The sequence below is a fragment of the Lathyrus oleraceus genome, chromosome 2 (genome assembly GCF_024323335.1).
Source record: "Lathyrus oleraceus cultivar Zhongwan6 chromosome 2, CAAS_Psat_ZW6_1.0, whole genome shotgun sequence".
NCBI classification, from domain to species: domain Eukaryota; kingdom Viridiplantae; phylum Streptophyta; class Magnoliopsida; order Fabales; family Fabaceae; genus Lathyrus; species Lathyrus oleraceus.
In genome coordinates this window covers 490547529-490574481 of record NC_066580.1, presented here as the reverse complement: position 1 = coordinate 490574481, position 26953 = coordinate 490547529, and the positions used below count along the sequence as shown (strand labels likewise).

The following is a 26953-nucleotide window of genomic DNA, read 5'->3' as shown; positions in this document are numbered from 1 at the left end:
GAAGATACTAGAGGAGAAGCAGGGACAGCTAAATCATGTTGAGGATGTCTTGCCCAAGTGTCATCACATAATGAAAATTGTGCAAGTAGGCATTGACGGATGTATCTTTTCTGATGGATTTAATGTGAGACATGTCTTAGATGCCATCATGACGAAGATACGGGGGGACATTGATATACCAAAGACAGGGTCCGAATACGAATGGGATTGATGGCCAATGAAATAGAACTGACAGAGGAGGTAAAGGGTAGGTTGTCAAACAAACACAATAGTCTCTTATTATCTAGTAATAATAGTCTGATCTTTATTTTTTGACAACCTTATTACTTTATAGATCTCAATTGAACGACATTTTCGATATTTATTGATATATCTTATTTTTGTATGACATTTTTGGTCCATCTGCAAATATGTACGTCTATTTTTTTTATTTTCAATTACAGTATATTTTAAATCTTCATCAGAACACAAATAAATAAAATATCACATAAAATACCTGTTCTAAAACGTATTGGAGATGTATCCGAAATATTCACATGCATCGCCAGTATAATTCAAATTCAAATGTAAATGGTTTCTGAGCGGAATGTATTGAATGTTTTAAAGTGTTACGGAAATGCATCTCCGAAATATTTCAACGTTCATTCAGAATTTGATAAATCCGGGGATGTGTAATTTCAATTGATGACTAAGAAATCTAAAGGGTGCATTAAAAATTGCTCAAAAACAATATGGCCAACATTAAAAAATGGCACCTATACATCTTTAGTGTATGCTATATTTTTTTTATAATCTAATCCTATGAAAGTATAAGCAGCGATAATAGTTTATTAGTGGTTCAACTAAACATAAATGGACATTAAGGAAATAAATAGCAAGCCAAGAACCACTTCTTAGGATTGATCCAACAGCTTGGATGCTGACTGGTTCGAATGTTTTAAATGAATCCAGCAGTCTCTTGTAATACATATACTGCCAATTCTTTGAACCAAGACCTGTATAACTAAACTTCCAGACATGGCTTCCTGTGGAGATGCACAAAACACTGATTTATTCATTGTTGTGAAAAGAAACATTAACAACAACAAAAAAAGTCATTTGGTGAAAATAGTATCTGGTGAATGAAGAGAAAAAACATAACAGTAATACACTGTCCCAACCCAAAGTATAGACAAAAAGAAACAAACTATATGGATGATGTATTCACAAGCCCATAAATGGACCACAACTGAAAACAAAATATAATGATAATATACTAACCTCTTAAATCAGGGCAGACCAACCCTGTCATCCAAAAAAATTAGGTAGTAGGCCGTGTCATTGTAGATAAACCTCGTCCCATAGGAAGAACCCCTGGATAACCCTCACCTGCTTCTTCCTCTTCTACAGGAGCTGCATAATAAGCATAAAATATTGCAAAATTATTCAACTAACCACAACTGCACCATTTCTAAAGTCCTAACGAGACAGATTTCTTCTTCCTAACTGATCTGCTGGAGAGCTATGCATAGACAATGTCTCAATAAAAAGGTTATACACCATAACTTTAAAAAGAAAAGGTGTTTTAATGCTCAAACCCAAGAATTGTAGCAGCAATTGTCAAAGCTACTCAAATTTGGAAAAGATGTAGGACCCATTTGTTTTAGCTTTTTTTTTTAAATGATTTTTCTAGTGTTACATAGTTTTGTTTAAAAAAAATTTGCAAAGAATTTAAAATAAAATGCTTTAATAAAAAATTGATTTAAATTGTTATTTATAAAATATTATTTTAAGTATTACATCATTTTACTATAACTTTATTGAATATCAAAATTTCAAAAAATCACTTAAATTTGAAGTTATTTTAAATCATTTTTGAGATAAATCTTTTTGAAATATTGAGTGGTTTTGACTATGTTTTAATCTTCAATAATGTATATTTTGACTATGTTTTAATCTTTCAATTTATAAAAAAATGAGTTTAAACATACTTGAATATTTTTTTAAATAATTTCAAAAAATTATATTTATAAAGAAAAAATCTGTTTTTTAAAGCTAAAACAAAGGCACTCATATGTTTTGTGTTTCATAGTTGTGGCACATATGGACCTCAAGATTAACAAAGCAAAAATCAAAATTAACCATTCTGAGAAGCACTGCACCTGCTATATCTTGTGCAGCCTGAGCACCAGAAACCCCAATGCATGAATATAGAGAATCTTCATCCACTTTCAACTGTTCATATGCAAGGCATGTATCCTCAATAGTAGCAGCTTCATATAGAGACGTTAAATCCTTGATACATGATAGGTCCTGGATTCAGCAATCAACATGACAACAATGCAGTAACTTAAAATCGTGTGACAAAATAAAAACATACAGAAATCTGAGACTTTGGCAGAACTAGAAACTTTAAACCGAGATTAGATGGCAAAAAATAAATCTGAATATAGCGTGTCAAGATTCAGACTCTCTTGTCTCACCTTCCTTGGAACAGAAGACGATTGTAAGTGAGCTAACAATCCCAACCAGTACGCATTTGACTTAATTTCAGCTTCATGTCTCATAAGAAGGGTCCGTTTAGCCTGCAGTAGAGAAAAGCACCAAAGAAATTCTATTAAAAGAAATCCAAGTCATAAAAGAACATGTTACTGAGAAAGGGGAAAAATTCAAGCCATATTCACAAGTAGAATGAGGGGTCCAACTGTCAAGTGCATGTTTTTAAACCAGAAAGGTAATTACACTTTTAAGATTTAATCAGAGAAATGGAGTACAAAGCAGAAGGGTCCAGTTTATGTGCAGAAAAAAATATTTCTAAATAAAGTTATAACTAAAAATTATAATTAAAAATAACCTAAGTATATTCAGTCACTAACCCTGTCCAATTCCCTGACTGTAATTCCGTTGCTATGCAAACCTCTTAGAACATTCTTGCATGCATCAACAGCTTTGTGCACCTGCAAATCAATAAGACTTGAAACTTGTAATAGAAGAAAATGGACAGAAAAAATGAAGTAAATGCTATAAGAATGTAGCCCACACCTTGCTTGGAGTTGATGTTACAGAGACCACATACCACCCTAGTTTAAGCCTATCAAACAAGTTCAATTCAAATGACACGTCGTATGTCAAGCCCAGTGAATCTCTGACTGTTGTGAAGAGCCTGTGCAGAAAACATCCAGTAAATATTATAAGCCTAGTTGGAGATTTCGTACAAATATTTTTAAAATCAACAATCTTATGTTTTGGATACTAGGAGAAGAAGTCTTAGATATTTTGAAGATTTCAGCTCTAAAGTGGGGGTTGTCCCATTTAAAACACCAAGTGATCAGTCTGGCCGGCTTTTTTTCAGCCTGGAAGCAAGCATGGTGTCTAAAATCTTCAAACTAAGCTAAAATACCAGGTTGGTAGAAACACATACCTAGAATTTATAATTTCAGAAAGCAGTCCCATTGTTATACCAAAGAAAAGAGGATGACTACGGAGGCTCCTTCGTGGAGCACCTTCTGTTTGTAGAGCATCAGATTTTGTCCCATTATCTGCACAAATCATTCATTGCCTTTAACAACTAATAGCAATTCTCAACAAAAAAAAATTGAAACTGAAATACAATACAGGATATGATGACCACAAAATAAAATCAACAAAGCTCACTATTGACTGATGATGCATTATCAATTGTCTCTAACAGGTCGTTTCCATCTGCAGTAAAACCCCAACGGTTTGGTGCAGGCCCAGCAATATAAGCGCATGCCCTCTCATCAGTGTCATTCAAGAAAACCTGCACACAAAAAACAGGGAAAATCAGTTAAACATGTCTGTAGCTTTAGGTATTGGGGACCCCTTTCTAATGTACAGCTAATTTATATATTTGGGCTGTTTCATCAAATAACGGTGATCAGAAACTCATCAGTTTCAAGAGGCACTGATTCAGGGAAAATGAAATCTGACTTATTAAACTAAACATTGCACAGAATATTTAATAACAACAAACATGAATAATAGTAATTTATGCTTAGTTTCTCACTTCTTGAGACTGCAAACTGGATGGAGATAATCGAAATGTTGGTGGGATAATTTGTTGCTGGTTTTTAAAGTTTCCCGTGGCCTGAGCTGTGCCAAGGTAATCTAAAATACATGATTCAATCTCTTCCTCAGTGAAATCACCTACAATGGAGACCTGAAGGGCATAAAACAGATTTTAGTTTTTGAATGTAATGGTCAAGAACTATGCATTCAATATAATAATAACAGACCTCCATGTTATTTCCAACAAACTGATTCATTACAGCATCCTTAACAGATTGCAGAGTTAGATTTTCTAGTGAACTTGGTGTAGGCTCAGTAAATCGCTCATCTCCATCCAACATTGCAACCATAAGTTTGTGAGCAGTCGAGCGTTCCAAGCTCTTGGGGATTGATCGGTAATATGACAGATACACTTGCCTCGCTCTATCCAAAGCATCATCTGACCAGACACTATGCTGCACATCAGAAACAACATAAGGAATTTAACGTAGTAGATGTTATAGTGTAAGACGGAGGAATTTATAAATACAACATGCGACGATAACATGGTTGACAGTAAGAACTGAGAAGTTTACCTCAAGCACCATGTGAAGCAATTGAAAGGCTGCACGCATCCCATTATTCCTTAAAGTAAAACGAAACTCCAAAGATATGAACTCCTCCGTAGATTCTAAGGAGCAATTTATCTGGTTATTTACGCAGAAAAGTTCAACCTGAAAATTATGCATGAAATACAAGACACTCAGTAAAAAGAGGTGTAGATTAGTTGTTAGATACTGAAGCTATCGCAGCTGACACGATTTCACTTACAATATGTTGAAATAATTGAACTCAAGTTGTAAAAAATAGGTTTTTCCAACATCAAGTGCATTGGTCATCAATGTTTCACAATATAACAGGAATAATCCACTGTGCACCCAATATCAGATATGAGTGCATACATGAGCACTCTTCGCATTGATGGGAGACCATTGACCCATGATTATGTACTGTGATAAGAAGGGTCTTTTAAACAAGCAATTAAAGAAATGAGCTTCAAAATGCAATACAAGAAGCAACTAAACAAATGAAGAGCCATACAATAAGATTTTTATACAAATGCATGTAATTCAACTACAAGTTGATGGAAAATTAACATAATCCAAATATTAACATTTGAACATCAGTTGGTAAGGAAAGTTACCTGCTCCCTTGAGAAGTTGCCAACACGACCTCCCTCACTAAGCGTCCTAACACCCACAATCACAGATCCTCTTGAATCAGAACCCTCAGCTGCTCGTCCGCCACCAACAATCAGCCGCATCACGCCGCTTTGTGTTTCACTTTTAGATATCTGTTGACAATAAAAGACATTAATAAGTACAGAGAAACCAACCAATTACATCCTCCTTAAGAAGTTTAAGTTCTGAGTTCTTCATTCCAATCTCAAAATACAGTTCATATTATTGCTTTTTGAAATCAGATCGCAATATGAATGGAAGTACAAACATAATAGAAATTAAGTAAATCAAAATTTTCATCTCCATAAATTCCATAACGGTAGAAAAGAACAAAATGAAGCAGAAGCATAGTACTAGAATTAGGAATGCTTGAAACTGAGTCGCCATTTCTAAAACGTTAAATGGAGAACAAAAGACACTTTGGAGCATTGAATGCCAGTGAAATGACTGAGAAGGGAAAATAAGGTACAGCAATCATGAAAACCTTAATATAAACACAGCAAACCTTATAGTTGACGGGAATTCCATTTGCAAGGCGGAGGCGGGTGATTCCAGTTTCCTCATCATGAAGCTTCTTAGCCTCTATTTCAGGACTGACTGGAATAAAGGCTGGCTTGCGCTGATTTTTTAACTCTTGTAGCGTTGATGACTGTACAAGTTCTTTTGGAACCTCGAGCTGCATAAAAGCAATTAGCTGAGAAGCAACCAAGATGCGCCCAAATCATAAATGCTCACAAATAAAATTGAAGCACTTGTACATAATAGTGTAGCAGATTGACATCATAGCACATGAAGAATAAATTCACCACTCATATTGTGGTTATAACTCATGAAACAACATAACATTTAAATGTAATCCAAATACACAGTACCAAATACCAATAGAAAAGTCATCAGCCATTGGGTAACTCAATATTTCTAATGTCAATCAGGATCAACTAATAAGGATTTACGTTAAAGAAAAAGGTACCTCGGGTTCTGGCTCTATAGGCTCATCCAATCCAGCTTTCATAGCATCTGTTATTTCAGTTGATGATATCTTGAATTCTGTTTCACCAGCTCCTTCGATGTGAACTTTTTTCGGAACACAAGCAACAATTGCTGCAGGAAGGGGTGCAGAAAGCTTTCCAAAATCAGCTATAAATTCTAACACCTGAGCACCAACAGAATTAACCTGCGCCAAAAGATATTTAAAATCGATAAATATAAGTTACCAGCTATGATTTTATAACTTGCACAAAAAAATTGAATATGAAGTTCTATGAAATAACTCTTCAATAAACTAATTAAAGTAAAATCAAAATTAAAATATAATATATTTACCTCATTTTGACTAATTTTACAATAAAAAAGACAAAACAAAGCCCAAAACAACCGGATACCAAAAATTAACATGATAAAGGAACAACATTACAGCCAACTGAAAATATCTTTACAATACAGTTGACAATGACCTAATAAGATGAGTAACAAGAAAACAAACCAAAAAATTGTGATAGAAACTAGAACCTAATTTACAGTACACAAGGAATGCGGAAATCATTAAGAGAAGGCAGAGTCGTTGATCTTTCTTATCAGGATAAATGAAATGGTTGTACTAAAAATCCTAAATTAAAGAGATAATCTACATAGCACTTTGCACCAGCTAATGTTGTCAGAAAATCACCATTGGCTGCTTTTGTAATCATTTTTGAATTATAGTAAGTTATCTTGTTACTAGGGAAGGTCATTAGTTAATGTGAAAGTGAAATTTAGTCGTCCCTTAGAAAAGCAATGAAATAGTATTTATTTAGTTCAGTTGATATAGTGTACTGACACAGCTTTGTATCAATTAATTATCTCTGAAAGTTATTCAAGTTGTGCCCTCCAAAAGAGACTTGCATTGCATCTATAAGTTGCTTGAATAAAATAAGAGTCGGCAACAGCAAAAAGGTAGGGATTTAAATCATTAAAAAGAGCTGGACAATGTCCAATGACCATCAATGAAAATACCTCGTCAAGGGTAACTGTCCCAGCAACAGCAATTAAACTTTCATGCCCTTGACTCTGGTCCATAACTTTATGGCCTAGAGCATCACTTTCCATGATAAAATCCAAGTTGTCAACAGAAGATACATTATCAATCATGGCTGCTAGGTGTTCGCTATCTCTCAAAAGGGCGTCTAGATAGCGAGTTAATTCACCCTGAGTAACACCAAACTCTTTAAGTCTGCGAACCTACATCATACAACTTTTCATTAGACTATGATAATAGATCAAATGTTGTAAATGTAGGCTGTCATTCTAGCAATTCTAAACCAAAACAATTTAGCTTTCTCTATGCATTTGCGACCAAAAGGATCCAGGGGTCAATTGTAAGAGTATTGTGAATATTGACAAAGTGGAACATAAAATAACTAACAACTGACACAAGCAATGGAAACAAAATAAAAAATTGTAAATATTGAAAAGACAGGTGAAGCAGAGGAGAGGAAACAAACCTCATGAACAGCAACTCTAATAGCATTCTGCCAATTCTTTGGTTCTGCAGTTATGGTAAGAGTGGTCACAGTACATCCTTCCCTTCCAGAATCACTATGATCCAATTCAACTGAAGTGAATGGTGGATTCGAACTCTGTAAATTTTATGCAAAGATAACATATTTAGATGCTAAGAGACAGACTATCCAGTAAATTACAAACCAATGTTATCAAATAGCTGCGCCATGGCCGCTATGGCGGATATGCATGGCCAAAATGGTAAATATCGGCCGATATTGCGGGTTTTTCCGCTACAATGGCGCCGCAAAGCGGCCGGTATGGCGGGATTTTGGCTCTCCGCCATGGATAGCCAACGACAACACTGTTACAAACTCCCAAACACAAGTTTTTTTTTAGAGTTTTGAGAATGAACTATGATCTGAGCTTTGACTGTCCCCTACGTACATGGGTGACCTTTGTATGTATCGTTAAGTACAGAAAAATATAGCTACATCACATAATTGATGTTTCCAATATTCACACATGAGTTTATTTTCTCTCACATTTATTTCTTCTAATTATTATTCTTTAGAGTATTGACAAAAAAACCTGCATCCAGTACATAGATATGAGATATCGCATAATGGATGCCAAATGAGTTCTTAAAGTAGACATATAGTGTTAAAGAGTTCAACATCGGACAATATATGGCATAAACATGTGTTTATAAATGGGGGCAATCCTCATCTTACAAGCCGGTTTTGTAGGGTTGAGTTAGGCCCAACCACACATTCTTAAGATGGTATCAGAGCTTCGTTTAAGATCCATTGGGCCACCCACCATTTAGTTCCACGCCTCTGACGCAAATCCTAGGCGTGAGAGGGGGTGTTAAAGAGTCCTACATCGGACATTATATGGCCTGAACATGTGTTTATAAATGTGGGCAATCCTCACCTTACAAGCCGGTTTTGTAGAGTTGAGTTAGGCTCAACCACACATTCTTAAGATACACGTGATCGAGCATAGTACTGTAGCAGAAAAGAAGGGCAAGACATAGAAACATCTCACCTTATATCTCGTATTAATACGAAAATGAAGAGCTGACAAAAATATTCTTTTCATCAAGACAATACGCAAATCTCGGTATGTTTGAACCTTATTCACTGGAATCTGCATAAGATTTCAATAAGATAATTAATGGAAAGAGACAGCACATAACACTATCTATCTACAAGTACTAACTAACAAAATAAAGGATACATGTTATAAAAGAAGTATGAAAGGAAGCAGAAGGGAGGATATCTCTTGCCAATCCCAGACAGCAGCATGGTACAGCAACTCTAAAAATGCCAATGACAGGATGGATGTTTTACCAATGATTATAGATGCAAAATACATAGTTTATACCTCAAGAATATAAATGGTCAAACCACAAAAATAAAATGATAACCAAAATTAGAAACACACTCGTTGTTAATAATAACAAGCTTTAGTTCAACACAGATCATCATCAACCTAAGGAATAATTATTTAGTTAATTCAATCACTTATGGAAACAATGCAGAGATACTTGAAGGAGGCAGGTGCACATTATCACTTATCAAAACAATGCAAAGCACATTATCACATCATTAAAAAGGCAGTACACATTATCACTTATCAAAACAATGCAGAGCCATGTGAAAGAGGAAGAATCCGGGAACTGATAATAGAGATAATACCGGTGAAAAAGGGAAAAGCTTGGTCTACTGAGAGGTATTCAGAAAACTGTTAGAAGAACACTGGTGTGAACAGAAGGTAAGGCTATCCTTTTACAATGGATGGAAGGATTATAAACCTTATTTTTTTTCTGATGCAGAGAAAGAGTAAGTGAAGTGGTTAAGTGGCCTTTATATGTGTCTGCAGGTTTTTCGTTGCAGTATGACAGGGAGAGTTTGCAAATGAACTAGTTCAGTTTTCTACTTTATCAATTTAATATTTTCTATTTATCATAAGGAAATCAAGAAAAACATCAATTAGACAGCTTATAACAATACAATATTTGTTTATCTGAATTGTTCATTAGACCAGTAGATCATTTTCTAATGGTATTAGACCAGTAGATCATAGTGAACCAGTAAATCACAGATTTCCTTTTCATATGTTATGCCCAGCCCAGCATCCTCATTGACCATTTTTCTCCACACAAAAAAGTCTATAAAACCATCCTCGCAACAAAGCTGTCGACTTCAAAATTAAATTGACAAAAAAGATAAAGGAAATAGGATAACAAAAAAAAACTAAACCTCTCCATACCTTGCAGAACATATTAATTGAAAAGTTTTGAAGCAACTCGTGTTGAAATATTTGTGGTGGCTTCAAATTTGCACTGCTTCCAGGAAGTGACCAAGTATGCTTCACAGGAGGACGAACAGCATGTCTCTCCTTTTTAAATACTTTTGATTGATCCGTTGTATTGGTTGGTCTTTCAATAGAATTTCCACCAAGACCAACAGAGAGCTTAGGAACTAGAAAACTAGCCATTGCACCAAATGCACTTGAAGTGGCTACAGAACCTTTCTCATTGTCTACACCAGTTTGTCCAAAAACAGCCTGCATTAACATAGTTACTTTTTTGTATAAGACTCGTAAGAACTTAACAATAATCAACTAATGTTTTGCAAATTTATATTTGACATACTTCAATCTGGTTAACAGTTTTTGGAATGTTACCAATATCCCCTACAATGTACAATGTTGCATTTGCAGGGAAATACCAGCGCTCATGAAATTTTCTTATTTTATCTGCATCCCACTTCTTTATCTGTTCTTCTAATCCAATTGGAAACCTTTTGCTCAGCTTGTTTTCAGAATGCAAATGTTGTAACAACTGCAATCACAAAAAGTAAAAGCAAAAAAAAGTTAGCAAAAAAAAGACTGAAGAAATATCAATTTGATTCCAGAAGATATTCTTTTCAGCACCTGGCAATCAACCCGATACTCTATTGTGTTCATCATTTGAAGCTCTGAGAGTATAGCACGCCGTTCTTTTTCTATTCTTGATGCAAGAAAATTTGGGTGGAAGGTTATCTGCATGCAACAAAAAGAAAAAGGTGTGATACAATGCCAACCTAGAAGTACTGTAGCCATCTTTACCATAATGTCCCCTTAACAGCTTCTAAAGATGGCTCAAGTAGGGTCAAATCAAAAGTATAATATCTAGATCAGATGAAACACCCCGTCACATCTAATATATGCATTTCTACAAAATTATAAGTGGCTTACCTCATTCAGGGCATCCAGAACAGATGGAAGAAGATCATCAGAATCCTGACATACAAGATTCACCAATGAATAAATATGTGTAAAGAATCACAGTGCCTAATCAGAATTACAATACGATAAAAATGCAGGGTACTCATTGGGAAATAGTATGTGCAGTTTAAAAATATTAATAAAGAAGTTTTAACATGCAATAAGTGTAGTAAACAAGAGCACTAGATTTCAAATTTTAAAATATTCCCTCTTCCATTTCCTCTTCTTTCTCAGGAGAAGTTTCTCTTGAGCCAGATGTTGTCCCTAATGACTTACCACTGAACATCATGTTGAATCTCTTTTAAAGAATGCTATTCACACTTCCCAGTGAAGATAAGCATAATTATTCCTTTGGCATTGACATGTATTTACCTTCTAATGTCACAAAATAATCAAGGGCTGCGCATTTAGTGTACCAATTGAACATTTGAGAATATTCATGCAAGTTATTCTTCCAACTTTGGTTAAAAAACTAGAGTTAGTAAGTACTGTGCTGCTCAAAATGTAAACTAATCTTTATTCACTGCAACATCAATAACTTCTATGTAACTTTTTGGTCAGAGAAATAAACTTCACTTTTCCCTCGTCACATCTGCTTGATTTGAATTAGTGTTTCATAAGTTGTAACAAAGGTCAAAAAAATGTTTCATAGACGTCAAAAATTCCAAATGAAAAACTACCAATGACCTAATATTTGAACACAAAACAAAGAACTGCACACTAGATGGTCCAAACCTTGGTAGAGGTAGGAGAATGGATGTGAAACACTGTATGGTGAAAATCTGTATAAGCATTTGAACGGGCTCCTGTTCCCAAAAGCTTCTCGCGTTTTTTACTTCCTAAGAAAGCAACATGTTCAATCATATGTGCAATTCCTTGTTCATCATCCTCTTCATCTATTGATCCTACATGAACTTCCATGTGTGCTTCAAACCTTAAATAGCAACAAGTGGATACTAAGAAGTCAGCCACAAGTAGATTCTAGAGAAGTAACATACATATGTACATCCCCCATTTTGGATTTCTTGTCATCGGCATATTACAGCAAAACAATGTTTGATAGAGAGAACATAAAACTATATAAACATCAAGTACATCAATTGATTAATAAATATTATTTAAGTCATCCGATCGATGGTGTAGTTATTCACTTTAAAAGTGTTTGTGTTAAATATACATTACAAATAAGAACTAGAACAATTTTCAAAATCACATATGTTTTATGCATTTCACCATTTAAAGCTATCAGTCGCAGTTTCACAATCTTGCAAGAACAACAACCAGTGAACAACACGAGGGTATATAACACTAAGGTGTGCTCTGGAGGGTGAATTGAATGATACGGACAATTTTCCTCCAAAGAAAGAAAATGCCCTATGTTTGCACAATGGTATCAAAACAACTTTAATCACGCCCTTGAAATTGATCATTAAAAGGGCATGCTAAAAAAACTCAAGTATGATAAATCAGTGAAATCCACAATTCCACCTCTTAAAGCACAACCTAGTTTTCAATTAAATTTCAAAAATCGATTGAAATCCCGTTCATTTCGTTTCTAATCACATCAGAAAGCATTCCATTGCAGTCCATGTATTGTTAGTAAATGTCAAAAATTGTCAATCTATCATTACTTATTGAACTCACCTTGTTGGAGGAACTTTATTTGGCAGAATCAAATAACGAATCCCATTCTTTAGCTGACCCCGATGCAACTTAGGGTGAGATGGAAGTTCAGAACCCAAAAAACCCTCTAGCCTTTCCAGTTCAGAATCAAACAAACTTAAGTCTTGTTTTTCAGCAACGCCCTCCTGCCAAGTTGTGCTAGCGGCATGTGGCTCATCTGGACCAACAGTTGCATGCGGAAGCTGAACCCGCTTAACCTGAATAAAATACACAACACAATTACATATAAAAAAAGAAAAGAAAAAAAACAGTGATTATGCCTAAACGCAATCAAATTAAAGTCTCCAAAATTATCCACGTTGAAGCTTCAAGTTCAAGATAAAACATCAACTTGCAAGCATTGGATTGCTCTAAATATTGGTAATATCAAAATTCTTTCAGTCAATAAACAACAAAATATGAAGGGGAAAAAAATCCAAAAGCCTTGTTAGCTAATTAGTTGCAACAAACTATAATTTAAAAAACAGACGATTAACCAAAACAGTTACCAGAAATTAAAAAAAAAAAACTAAGCAGCATAGAAAACAGTTATTATCCATATAAAGCAAAATCGAAGTTGAAAATCTTACAGAAGCGTGACGAAGCTTATCCTTAGATAATCCAAAAGAAGAACTATCAAAAAAAGCTCCAGGAACAAATCTCGGGAGATTTGAACGGCGTTTCTTTGCGGAAGCAAGACAGCATGAAGTACAGCTTTGCCGTACCGGTACCGGTGCAGTCGGTTGAGAAAGGACGGAGGAATAGTGTTTCCAAACATCCGGCGTATTCCTCCGTAAACCTAATCCAGCGTGAACAACTCTTGCATCACTGAACAAAAAATAGCGTTAATTAATAGAGTTAACTAGAATTGAAATAGAGGTACTGTTGTTGAGTGAATTAGGATCGAGAATTGGTTTTCATTGGAATTATGAGCAACAATTGTGAGAGAGAGAGAGAGAGAGAGAGAGAGAGAGAGAGAGAGAGAGAGAGAGAGTTACCGTGGAGAAGAGAACGCGAGAGAAGAGGATAAGAAGAGACGGTTGGTACGGATACGAGTGGAGATTGAAGAGGGAGAGTGAAAGTGGCGATGATGACGATGCGGAGGGAGAGAGAGGTTAGTTCCAACGACGGAGAGAGATGAGGTTGAAGTTGAAGCAGCCATTGGCATAACCACCGTATGCGTAGCAGCTTAACCTTAACAGAAACGCAAGCACACCAACGCACTCAACCTCTTGATTTTTCTTTCAGATTTTTTTTTTCTTTCTACTTCTCAGAAATGGATGTATGGAATGGAATGCTCTCGATATACTAGTACATGTACGCAAAATAAGAAAATTTAATTAAACACACATTTAAAATAAATAAATTGATTTTTTTTCAATAAAAATTATTTAAAATATCTGCTTTCATTTTTTTTTCAATAAAAATATTTTTTTTTACTTTTTAATTTTTGTTTTTGCAGAAATAATACTGATAGCATTTCATTAAATTAATAATAAAATATGAAGAACAAAAGTTGTTTTTCCAATATCATGATTAAACTGATGAATAAAATTTGATTTTTTTATTGAATTAAATTATAGTAACGTACAATGGATTATTATTTAATATCATGTCCAAATAACATTTTTTGTAATATAATAAATACATATGAAAACATCAATAAAAATGTGGTAATCTTTGTAAGAGCGTGGATTGTCCTATTGACTTGTACTTTAGTAAACTCAACTCATGAGTTTTATAAAACAAGTAATACTCCGTATCAGTTTATAAGAAAAAAACATTTATTTAGTTTTTACAAATTATAAAAAAGAATATTTATTTTATTTTATTAAATTATTTATTCTAAAGAATTTATCTTTTTAAATAGGCACCACAATATAAGATATATTTCTGGATATCCACTCAAACTCACGTCGAATTTGACAGAAAAAATTCATTTTAATTAGATTTAGATTCAGGTTTAGATTTTTTTTTATTATAAATGTGAATACGATCAAGTAATGGGACATTAGTACTCATTTCCAAACCCGCCTCATTTATTTATTTAATGTATGATGTTATTTTAGTTGTTATAATTTAGAATATTAAGTTTATGGTTAATTTTTTGATATTTTTATTTATATTATTATTTAAAATATTTGAAATATATGCATGAAAAAATTTATATTTTTTTTATTTTATTATTTGTAATCTAATTTAATTTTGGAAAAATAAATATTTTTATTAAAAAATTAATTTTATTAAATAGATGGTGGCGGAGTAGGAATATTCAAACTTATCATGAATTTGTTTGGGTCGGAAAACGAAGATTGTTTTGGGATTCGAGTTTAGGTTGAGGAGTTAAAAATCGTTTATATTTCGCCTTATTGTCATGCCTATTTCTAAGGTAAAATTAAATACAAATTGCGAATTTTTTTTAAAATAACCACCTTTTTCAATTTAAATACTAAAATAACCTATTTTTCAAATTAATTAACGAAATAACCACATTTCATTACTTATGCGTCAGTTCAATCAAAGAAGACGCCCTACTCATTGGCGAATGCATGCAGCTATGCATGTGAAGGCGCCACATGCAATGACGTATGCATGTAGGCATGTGAGTGTGCGCCACATGCAATGACGCATGTATGTAGTCATGTATGTGTGCGCGCCTAAGGCAATGGTGCATGCATGTGTGTGTTGATTTACAAATACACAGTGTTTCTCCCATAATTTTTCACACAATTTCTTACCCTCCTTCAATTTTCCTTCAATCTCCTTCAATTTTCTTTTCTTTAAAATGTCTGAATCTTCATATATTCATAAGAGAATGTCGATTTAATCTTTTCAGCAGTGCAGCCTCCAATAAAGATCCAACTTTGGAATATAGAAACATTCGAACGTCTTAATAGGACCTCGAACCATTGGTTAGATTGAGAAATTGCAGAGGGTGAAAGGATTAGAAGAATTCAATGACTTGAGTCCACGTTCAACCAAAATGGAGAAGTTTGTGTATGGGGGGATATTAAGACTGACAGAGACGTTCACAAGATGATGTATACTATGTTCAAAATTGTTTTGATGGTTGTAGTCGCATAGTTATGTTGTTGTAATCGCATAGTTATGTTGTTTATGTGTTGTATTTGTTAGTGATGGTATTTTATTTGTTGTAGTTTGTTGTGTTATTGTTTATGTGTTGCTTATGTGTTGAATGTGTTGTATTTGTTTGTGATGGTATTTTCTCGCAATCATATGAAATGAATGTTATTTTTAATATAAAGCAAAAGAGTTACAATTAAAATTATCTTGTTGTGCTTGTTTCAACATTGGGATAGTTAGTACGATTATGACCGGATGGCGACATGAGCTACATAATCTAACTATTTTGTTCATTGTATCCATTTCGGTTCGAATACGGATGTTGTTTGAGCGGCCCTTTTTCTTTCTTCGCATTATTTCAGTATGCCAGAAAATGTCCCTTGATATGCAGGACAATAATCCTCTTTTGGTACCACTGAAAATCTAATGTTGTAAACATTGAAAAGGCTTATGACTTTGTAAACGTCGGATAGTAAGTAGGATGATAATACGGTAAATATTATGCATTTGTCGTTGTTACAAAACATAAATAAGGTAAGCACATATAGTTGTGGTTCAGCTGTTTTGTCCTATTTATATAGTTCGTTGTGTAAAACTGCCAAAAAAAAATACTTGTACCTTTTATTTTTGCGCCTATTTGCTACAAGCATGGGGTTGGTCAAGACTGTTGTCACTCGGCCCAGTCAACGATAAGCTATTCACATTCCCCTATGCAACAAAGTAAGTTTAAAATTTTACCTTCTAATTTATTAGACTTTATACTACAACTAACTGTAACTAATATATTTTCAATCTTTTTTATCTGGGTGGTCAATTAAAGGGATGAACTATAATTACTTGGTTCACTACTGTGGAGATGCTCCAGAGTGGCCGTGTAAAACTGCAGTTCGACATGCAACAACAAATTCTAGAACCTCCGATGTGTTTAGGAGATTGGCATCAACAAATAGTCGATGGGCAATGGGATTATTTCGATTGGAGAGACTTCGTAAAAGAGATATGTCTTCATTGGAGGAATCGATGGTAACACATCTTAAACGAACCAGTCATACATGGTGTTAGATCAACTCAATATTATATGGCATGGTTTAGGTCGGTTACAGCGCCACGGTTTGTGTCTGAGCCAAGGTATTTGATTGATCCACGCCAATGAGCTTCGTCATCAAACACCGAACAACAAATCCCCGCTCAAGAATAATATCAACCCACCCAAACCCAACGACCAACCTCACACCATCATCTTACCATATACACCCAGCCACCAAACACCCAAACTCACAACAAATTCATGTCACACACCCAAACTTAAAACCAAGAATCAAACCCTAACCACCAATAACCATACGCAACCACCACAACAGTCTATAGCTCAGATGATTCATACAGTTCAGCATCATGTCATCGTAGCCCCCCATCAATAAACACCCAAACATCTCATCGCCCTAACACTCAACCATTGTTTGACTTTAGTAGACCACAAGAACCATTCCTTCGTTTCCAAAATGATTCAATGTCCCAATTCGGGCAACCATACCGTCCACAATCCACCCAACTACAACAACCCAACTACGACAACATGGGCATCAAACTCAATTACGGAAGTGTCGTTGCCAACCCCCCCCCCCCCCCAAACTCAAAACCAGGAATCAAACTCTAACCACCAACAACCATACACAACCACCACAACAGTCTATAGCTTAGATGATTCATATAGTTCAGCGTCATGTCATCGTAGCCCCCATCAATGAACACCCAAACATCCCATCGCCACAACACTCAACCATTGTTTGACTTTAGTACACCACATGAACCATTACTTCGTTTCCAAAATGATTCAATGTCACAATTCGGGTAACCATACCGTCCACAATTCACCCAACTACAACGACCTAACTACGACAACATGGGCACCAAACTCAATTACGGAAGCGTCGTTGACGCCCCCCCCCCCCCCCCCCTCTCAACTATCGGGGAGAAATGATGAGAAATCTATCAAATACCATTGGACCTTCCACCAGACCTTCACACCAGCCACCATTGCATCATGTCAGCACTCAAAGACCCTAAACACCTCAGAGAAATCGTTGGAGACCTCGAAGACAGGCTAACGCACATGGATGTGGAACAAATGAGTGTTTCAATCGGGCGGGTCATTGATTTTCTTAACAATTTTATGTATTTTAACTTTATATTATAATATTATTTTTCATTTAAGTATTTAATTTAATTAATTATAAATATAAAATTAAAAATTAAAAAATATATATATGCATAGTGCATGCGCCACATGCATTGGCGCATACATTTATCTAGTGTATGCATGCGCCAATGCTTGTGGCTTTAAGGCATGCATGCACCTATCCCTATGGTGTTTATGCTCATTTGCAATGCATGCATGCACCAATGGGTAGGGCTCCTCCATTGATTCACAATTAGATGTACCGGTTCAACTAGCCCATAAGTAATAAAAGGTGGTTATTTTGGTAATTAATTTGAAAAATAAATTATTTTAGTATTTAAATTTAAAAAGGTGGTTATTTTAAAAAAAAATCACAAATTGCATTTAATTTGATTTTTCTCTTATTTTTTCAATAAACAACAACCAATCAAAATTATTTTTGCATCTTTCCATAAAACATATTAAAAAACATAAGAACTTAAATTTTCTTAATAAATTTGAAATATTATATTTTTGCTTATAACTTGGAAGGTATTGTTGAATTGTAATTCCTTGTGTTGAAGCAGGTTGTTCGACAGAACAATGAAGTGTCGAATCACCTAGGGTGTTGAGTTGTGTTAGTGTGTCAAAGCATGTTGCTTCACATAGGATTTAGACTTAGGCCTATTTTAATTCTTGCAGAAGACGCGACAGATCAAGAAAAGGTTGCACGTAAATAATTTAAGAAGAAAGATTATAAAGCTCTCTTTATAATCCAGCAATGTGTTGATGCAGATAACTTTGAAAAGGTTAGTGATGTAGAGTCAGCGAAAGAAGCATGAGAAATTTTGGAGAAGTCATTTGGAGGCGTGGAGAAGGTGAAATATGTGAGGCTACAAATTCACAAAAGGACGTATGAATTGCTTCAGATGGAAGTCAATGAAAGCATAACTGATTTCTTCATCTAGGTTACGAAACTAGTGAATCAAATCAAGGTATATGGAGAAATGTTGACATCAAGATCTGTTGTTGGAAAGATCTTGATGTCGTTGGCTCCAAAGTTTGACCACGTGGTAGTATCCATGGAAGAGTCGAAAGATTTGTCATAACTGACAAATGAAGAGCTTCAAGGGACGTTTGAATCTCATGAATAAAAAATGGCTGAAAGAGCTTAGGAAAGTTGAAGAGTGATATGGCTTTGCAGGCGCAATCAACAAAAGAAAGGAAAGGCAAAGGAAGTTGGAATGACAACAAAGGAAGAGGAGGTTACAACAATTTGACTGGTCGAAATCAGCAAGAAGGAAACTGGTCGAATCAGAGGAAATCCTGGAACCAAGGCAACCAAAGATGTGGTGTTGCAGGTAGAGGAAGAGGTGATGGTCAAAAGCTAGAAAAGAGTCATGTTCAGTGTTACAATTGTCATAAGTATGGTCAATATTCTAGTGATTGTCCAGAAAAGCAGAAGAATCAATAAACTTATGCAAAGCTGACGAAACATGAAGAAGAAGAGGCGTTGTTAATGGTTACAACAAGAGATGAAGAGAGATTCAAGGACCAGTGGTACTTAGACTCAGGATTCTCATCACATAAGTCTGGAAGAAAAGATTGGGTTGTCAACATAAAGCCCTCAATGAAGAACATGGTGAAATTTATAAATGATAACACTCTAGCAGCTGAAGGTGTTGGTGATGTTCTGATTATGAGGAAAGATGGCAAGAGGTCAGTAATTTCAAATGTGTTGTACGTACCAGGCATGAAGAGAAATTTGCTCAGCATAGGGCAATTAGTCGAAAAAAACTACAAGGTGTCGATCAAAGACAAGATGATGAGAGTTATCGACTCAAATGAAAGGTTGATATTGAAGGCTCCAATGTCTCATAACAGAACCTTCAAGATTGAGCTTAATGTGATGGAGCATAAGTGCCTTGCAACAGCATCCAATAGAGATGAATGAATATGGCATTATAGACTTGGTCATCTTAATTTCAAAGACATCAGATATTTGAAGAGAAGAAATATGGTTTCAAGATTACGAGAAATTGACATTCCAAATGAAGTGTGCGGAAAATGTGTGCAGGCGAAGCAACATAAGAATAACTTCAGTAAGGATGCAAGAAGCAGGTCGAAGGAAATTATTGAAGTCATATACTCTGATATATGTGGTCCTCTCTAGGTGCATTCGATTGGAGGTAACAAATACTTTATTACATTCATAGATGATTTTAGTCGAAAACGGTGGTGTTACCTGATCAAGAAGAAAAGTGAAGTGATCGAGGTATTTTCCAAGTTTAAATATATGGTCGAAAGACAGAGCGGTCGAAAGATCAAGATTTTGAGGACTGATGGTGGTGGAGAATATGTGTTGAAAGACTTAGACACATTATGTGTGAAATAAGGAATTATGCATGAGGTGGCGCCACCCCACACTCCACAGCAGAATGGAGTCGCAAAAAGGAAGAATATAACCATCATTAATATGGTTAGAAGTATGTTGAAAGACAAACATCTACCCAAAGAATTATGGGGAGAATTTGTGTCGACTGCAGCATATATCCTGAACAAATGTCCGACGAAGAAGCTAGAAGGAATCACGCCAGAAGAATGTTGGTCTGGTGTCAAGCCTAGCTTGAGACATCTGAGGGTGTTTGGATCTATAACACATAGACATGTGTCGGATCAGTTGAGAAGAAAACTTGATGACAAGTCGAGTCAGATGATCCTGATAGAATATCATTTGACTGGAGGATACAACTTGTTCGACCCAGTGAATAAGCAAGTGTTAATCAGCAAGGACGTGATCATAAATGAGCTTAAGGAGTGGGATTGGACTGATAATGTTAAGAAGGATTTAATGAGAATATTTTATGATTAACGAGCTAGTGAAGTCAAAAGAGAAGTTCGATAGGAAGAGTCAGAGGTGAAACAGGCACAAGCAGACCTCAAAGAACAAGACACATGCCTGCAAGGTTACAAGAATGTGTAAATACATCAGATGATGTGGTTAATGAAGAAGGTGAGCTGGTACAATGAGCTTTTTACGCAGATGTTGAATCAGTCAATGCAGTTAAGGCATTGAAAGATTCGAAGTGGATGAAAGCAATGAGCGAAAAGCTGAAGTCAATCAAAGTCAACAACACTTGGTCACTTGTCGAATTTCCCAAAGAAAGAAGGCAATCGACGTGAAGTGGGTATACAAGGTGAAGTTGAATCCCAAAGGAGAAGTGACTCGACACAAGGCGAGACTTGTGGCGAAAGGATTTCTCCAGAAAGAAGGAATCAACTTCAATGAAGTTTTTGCACTTGTTGCTATGATCGAAACAATTAGGCTGGTTGTTAGTCTAGTAAACATGAACAGCTGGAAGATGTGTCAGATGGATGTGAAATGTGAACTCTTTAATGGCCCCTTAGAAGAAGAAGTTTATGTTGCACAACCAACTGGGTGTGTGAAACAAGGCAAAGAAAGAAAGGTGTACATGCTCCATAAAGCCATGTACGAACTTAAACAAGCTCCAAGAACCCTGTAAGGGAGAAGGAGTTTGTGAAGTGTAAATCTGAACATGGAGTATATGTAAGAAGAAGCAATAGTTAATTGCTTATACTATGTCTATATGTCGATGACATGTTGATAACAGGTAGCTACAATAAGGAGATCGAAGACTTCAAAGGTGATCTCAACAAGGAATTCGAAATGTCAGATCTGGGTGACATTTCATATTTCCTTGGCATCAAATTCTACAAGAGTGGTAGAGGTTTGATGATGCATCAAAGAAGGTATGCAGACAAAATACTCAAGAGATTTGAGATGCAAGATTGTAACCTAACTTCGACTCCAGCTGAGCCTAAATTACAACTATAGAAAGATTCAGATGAAGATGATGTCGACCCAACCCAATATAGAAGACTTATTGGGTCACTTCGATACCTTTGTCATGCAAGGTCTGACTTAGCATATAGTGTAGGTATGGTGAGTAGGTTCATGCAGAAGCCAAAGGTATCACATCTAGCAGCGGCGAAGAGGATACTAAGGTATCTGAAAGGAACTCTCGTCTATGGCATTTTGTTTCCTGCAGCTGATGAAGGAAAAGAATGCAAACTAGTGGGATACACCGACGCAAGTTGGTGTAGTGATGTTGAGGATAAAAAATCCACAATTGGCTATGTGTTTATGCTAGGTGGTACACCAGTTGCTTGGAGCTCGAGAAAAGAGCCAGTAATGCCATTATCATCGTGCGAAGCAGAATACATATTTGCTTCTCTTTGTGCATGTCAAGCAACATGGATGGTGAATCTGGTCAAATGGATAAGAGCGAATAGTCATGGAGAAATTACCATGAAGATAGACAACATGTCAGCTATCAATCTAACGAAGAATTCCATAACACATGGTCGAAGCAAACACATCGAAATGAGGTTCAATTATCTTCGATAGCAAGTAGCAGATGGGAAGATGAATGTGGAAAACTGCAGAACTGAGACTTAAATTGTGGACATCATGATGAAGGAAGTGCAAGTTGAAGTGTTTGGAAGACTAAGAGCTATGAAGAATGTAGATAATTTATACACAATGAATTATGTGGTGTTTTGAATTGTAATTCCTTGTGCCGAAGTAGGTTGTTAGACAGAACAAGGAAGTGTCGAATCACCTAGGGTGTTGAGTTGTGTTAGTTTGTCGAAGTGTCGAAGCATGTTGCTTCACATAGGATTTCGACTTAGGCCTATTTTAGTAGTTTTAGCTATTTTGGGCTTTTATAGTTTTAGGCTTTGGCTTGAGGTCCAAGTTAACCTAAATCTATAAATAGAGGGAGTAACCCTTATTCTTGTAATGGGGTGAATAGAAAATTCATAACATTGTATTCATAGTATTTTGCAGTTGCAAAGTGAATAACAAGTTTTTCATAGTTTGTGGGCAGAGAGAAACTCTGCAGAATTTTATTACTCTTCTCCTTCATCGTTCTTTACTTTATTTCTTTCTCCATTGTTCTTCTATTTTCATTGTTATTGTATGGATGATAACAATCTTGTTCATCAAGATTGATTGAAATTCTCCATAGGTTGTGGTGGATTTCCAACAGGTATATGAAGTACAGTTGAAAAAAATCTCTATGTAGCACCTAACTTGGAAATACCTTCCTTAAGGCTGTGAAACTTGTTCGTCGTAGGCATGGCAACATAATTCGTACCCGTAGGTATCCACCTGAAGTTGATGGGAAAATCCGTTTTGATTGGGTTTGGGTTTGGGTTTGGATTCGGATTTGGGTTTGGGTTTTTCCTGATTAAAAAATATGGGGACAAATCGAATAATTGGGACACCAGTATTCGCCTCATTTATTTCATTATGTATATTATTATATAGTTTTGATAATTTGGAATATTAAATATATGGCAAATGTTTTAATATTTTGATTTGTATTAATTATTTAAATTTGAAATGTGTGTATGGAACTTTTTGAGACTGTTTTATTTTATTATTTGTAATATAATTTAATTTAAAAATAAATAATTATTTTAAAAAATGATTTTATTAAATGGATGGTGGCAAGGCGGGGATACCCAAACCCAACTCGAATCCGTTTTGGGATGAATTTGGATTTTAATTTTCCATTCTTATTGAGGTTTGGAGCGGAGAACGGAGATTGTTTGGGGAATCGGATTTGGATTTGGGGGAGGTAAAAGTCATCCCCGACCTGTCCCATCGTCATGCCTGGTCCATCGCAGTTTTTGAATTCATCTCAAAATTAGCAGGATAAAGCATTCACGTCTACTTCTACTTACTATAAATATAAAGTTGTCATAATAACAATCCTAGACAAACCCTAGTTAGAAGTTGATGTGACAATTTCACAAAATTTTCAAATAAAAAATAATCACTAAAATTGATATAATTATATTTTCTTTATAAAACTCTTCATTCTTTTGACTTTAATTTAAAAAATAAAAAATAAAAAATAAAAATAATAAATTTCAATTTAATAATCACTAAAATTGTAACTAATACACTACAATGATGATAATATATACAAATTAAGAAATAAAAAATGAGTTTCATTTTAATAATCACTAAATTGTAACCAACATACTACACTAATGAGTTTATCTTTATGAATTTCTATTTTATTAATTTGTACACAATCAAATTATTTTTATGAGTTTGTAAATTTTAGATTTAATACATCATTTAGCCCCTTAACTTAATTTTAGGTTTCAGTTTAATCCCTTATTGAATAAACGTTTGTTTTAAGTCCCTTAAATGTACTCCTGTTAGCTACTTTGATCTTGTCTTTTAAATTTTGTGAACTTCCCTTAGTTAGTGCATGCGTGGCACTCCAGATGACGTTTATTAAATGACATGGAATTATTATATTACATTTTGATTTAAGTTTGTAAAATCAAAACAAATGTAAGTTAAAACGTTTCATATCTTCATTTTCACTTCACTCGTTTCAACTTCACTCTGTGTCATCAGAAACCCTAAAAACAAATTTGGGCACTGAAGAAGACATGAAACATATTTCATTTGCATTTCGTTGGTTCATTTTCATTTCTCCCTTTTCATTATCATAGAAGGATAAGCTTCATCCATCATCAACTGTAACCACTTCTCATTCAGGTTACTTCATCCATCGTGCATCAACAAACTTTTTAGGTTTCTAACCATCTCGTTACTGCTACTTCTCATTCAGGTAGCTAGTTTGGGTCATCGAAGCTTGTTTATCCAAAATACGGAGTGAGAGAAGAACTTCATTCAGCTACAATCATAAGGTATGATTTGTTACTAAAAATGGAAACTTTGTAGGTTTTGTCATCTTCTTTAGTGTTATTTCTCATTTAGGTTGTTTGTTTAGGTCATGGATAGTCATTTTTAGTATATTGAGCATCATGGGGGTGAGTTTGCTGAGTTCACGAAATTAGGTTATAAAGGGTTAGAGGAAACTTGGGATGTTAATCCAGATTTCTGGAGTTACTTTGAAGTTCGGAGTGGTTAAAGGATTTAGGTTATCCTAGTGTATATAGCCTTTGATATTACAATCAAATGGAGCTTAATAGAATGATTTTGTTGAAAGATGACAATGGAACTAAGATGATGAAGACAATTACAGTGTTGACTGGCAAGTTCATTTATATGTTATTCATCATATATTACAACCTAACATCATTGAGTAGCCAACATTTTCACTAGAATACAATGTCGTAAGTCCCAATGTTGTTGATGAAGCTACCACTGACATTTAATTAGGGAAGAATAATGTAAAAGGGACCACTGAAGTTGAATTTTTGGTTGATGAAAGAGACAATTTGGATAAGGGGACAATTGAAGTTGGAATTGTTGTGGATGAAGGAGACATTATGCATAAGGGGGGCACTGATGCTAAAACTGTTGGGGATGAAGAAGGCATTTTAGAAAAGGGGACCACTGAAGCTGGAAGTGTTCTGGATGAGGGGCAAGGTGAGGAGAATAATTTGGTTGATTGGGGATTGAACTGCAACATGGAGGAAGATGGGGAGACTAATTTGGTTAATGAGTGACTGAACTCTAACATGGAGGAAGACGAGGGGAAGGTGAGGAGACTAGTTTGGTTGACTATGGACTAGATAGTGGCGGTGAGGATGGTGCTTTGGATATTAATTTTGGAGATTATGATGATGATATAAGTATGAATAAAGGTGTGGCAATTGCTGAAGATGTGGTTCATGAATAGGATGAGGTTGAGTTGCAAAGGAATGAAAAAAGGAAGTAAAAGGTGAAGGGTAAAAGTAAGGGGAAAGGTAAAGGGAAAATGAAGGACAAAGGTAGAGTGGGAAAACCACCTAGGTAACCAAAGTAGTGTGAAGGAAGTGGTGAGGTAAGTATTTTGGATGATTGTGTTGATGAAGAGGAAACAAATGTAAATTTGGAAGTTTTGAGTGATATTGAGGATGAAAACAATGATGATTTATTTGAAGAATATTATAGTGAAGATTGTTGTGTTAGTAAGGTGGATTGGCAAACTTTCAAGATACCTAAAAGGATGGATGACTACAAGTGGGAATTGGGGACATACTTTGCTACCAAACAGGATTTTAAAGATGGTATTAGGACATATGCCATACACTCTGGTAGGAACTTGAAATTCAAGAAAAATGACAACACAAGGATTAGAGTCATATGTAAGAAAGGATGTTCATATGAGGCATATTGTGAAAGGATGTTCATATGAGGCATATTGTGAAAGGATGTCCTAGAACTGTTGATATCTGACCTATGAGGTACAAGATTATGCAAGACATACACATTTGTTAGTGATCAACAAAAGTTAATTTGTTATGGATTCTGATTTTTATGAGTTAATTGTTATTTTATGAGTTAATTGTTATTTCTGAACTAACTATATTTTATTGCATGGATGATTACCAGCTCTTGATGAATTTCTCCTTAGAGTAGACCAAATATTTTGTGTCAGGTATATTTTATCAAACACCTAACTTTCTATAGGTTTCAATATTATCCTTAAATTATGGGTTTTATGTATTTCAAGGCATCTATACAACAATTTTAAGGAGAAATATCCAGGCATTAAGCTCAAATAACTCATGTGGAAAGCTGCTATAGCCAGATATGTGAATGCATGGGAAATGGTCATGCTTGAAATGAAGGTTGTTAATGAGGAGGCATTTAAGAATTTGATAAAGATTCCACCAAGATTTTGGAGCAGGTATAGGTTCAGGACTAGTACTTTATATGATACTCTGGTGAATAACATGTCAGAGGCATTCAACTCTATTTTTGTCATAGCTAAGGCAAAACTAATTGTAACAATGATTGAAGAAATCATAATGTATCTCATGTTAAGGTGGGAGTCAAACAAGCAAAAGATTGCCAAATATGAAAGTGATATTCTACCAAATATCAAGAAAAAGATAACAAAGGAATCAGAAAAAACAAACATTTGGATTGTGAGGTATTGGATGTTGGCTTGCTTCCTCATTTGGAATGTGTTTTACATTTGTTGAATTGCTGAACTGTTGTTGTATTTTACACATGTGTGCATGTGAATTTGATTATGAGGTTAGGAATATCTCATATAAGGGA

The 26953-nt window shown here is 35.0% G+C and overlaps 1 protein-coding gene across 1 annotated transcript; it reads right to left on the bottom strand.

The window, feature by feature from the left end:
- Nucleotides 1–653: 653 nt before the first annotated feature.
- LOC127120903 (stromal processing peptidase, chloroplastic) lies at nucleotides 654–13926 on the bottom strand. Its single transcript, NM_001427554.1, has 25 exons — nucleotides 13643–13926; nucleotides 13235–13472; nucleotides 12627–12862; nucleotides 11718–11916; nucleotides 10953–10997; nucleotides 10650–10757; nucleotides 10369–10557; nucleotides 9984–10280; nucleotides 8757–8858; nucleotides 7709–7843; nucleotides 7221–7445; nucleotides 6199–6402; nucleotides 5734–5904; nucleotides 5192–5341; nucleotides 4584–4721; nucleotides 4236–4463; nucleotides 4007–4159; nucleotides 3634–3760; nucleotides 3401–3518; nucleotides 3022–3142; nucleotides 2856–2936; nucleotides 2463–2564; nucleotides 2142–2292; nucleotides 1261–1392; nucleotides 654–1025 (listed from the first exon to the last, which is right to left on the bottom strand). The coding sequence occupies exons 1-24, from the start codon at nucleotides 13810–13812 to the stop codon at nucleotides 1301–1303; spliced, it is 3780 nt and encodes a 1259-aa protein (NP_001414483.1). The 5' UTR covers nucleotides 13813–13926; the 3' UTR covers nucleotides 654–1025; nucleotides 1261–1300.
- Nucleotides 13927–26953: the final 13027 nt, after the last annotated feature.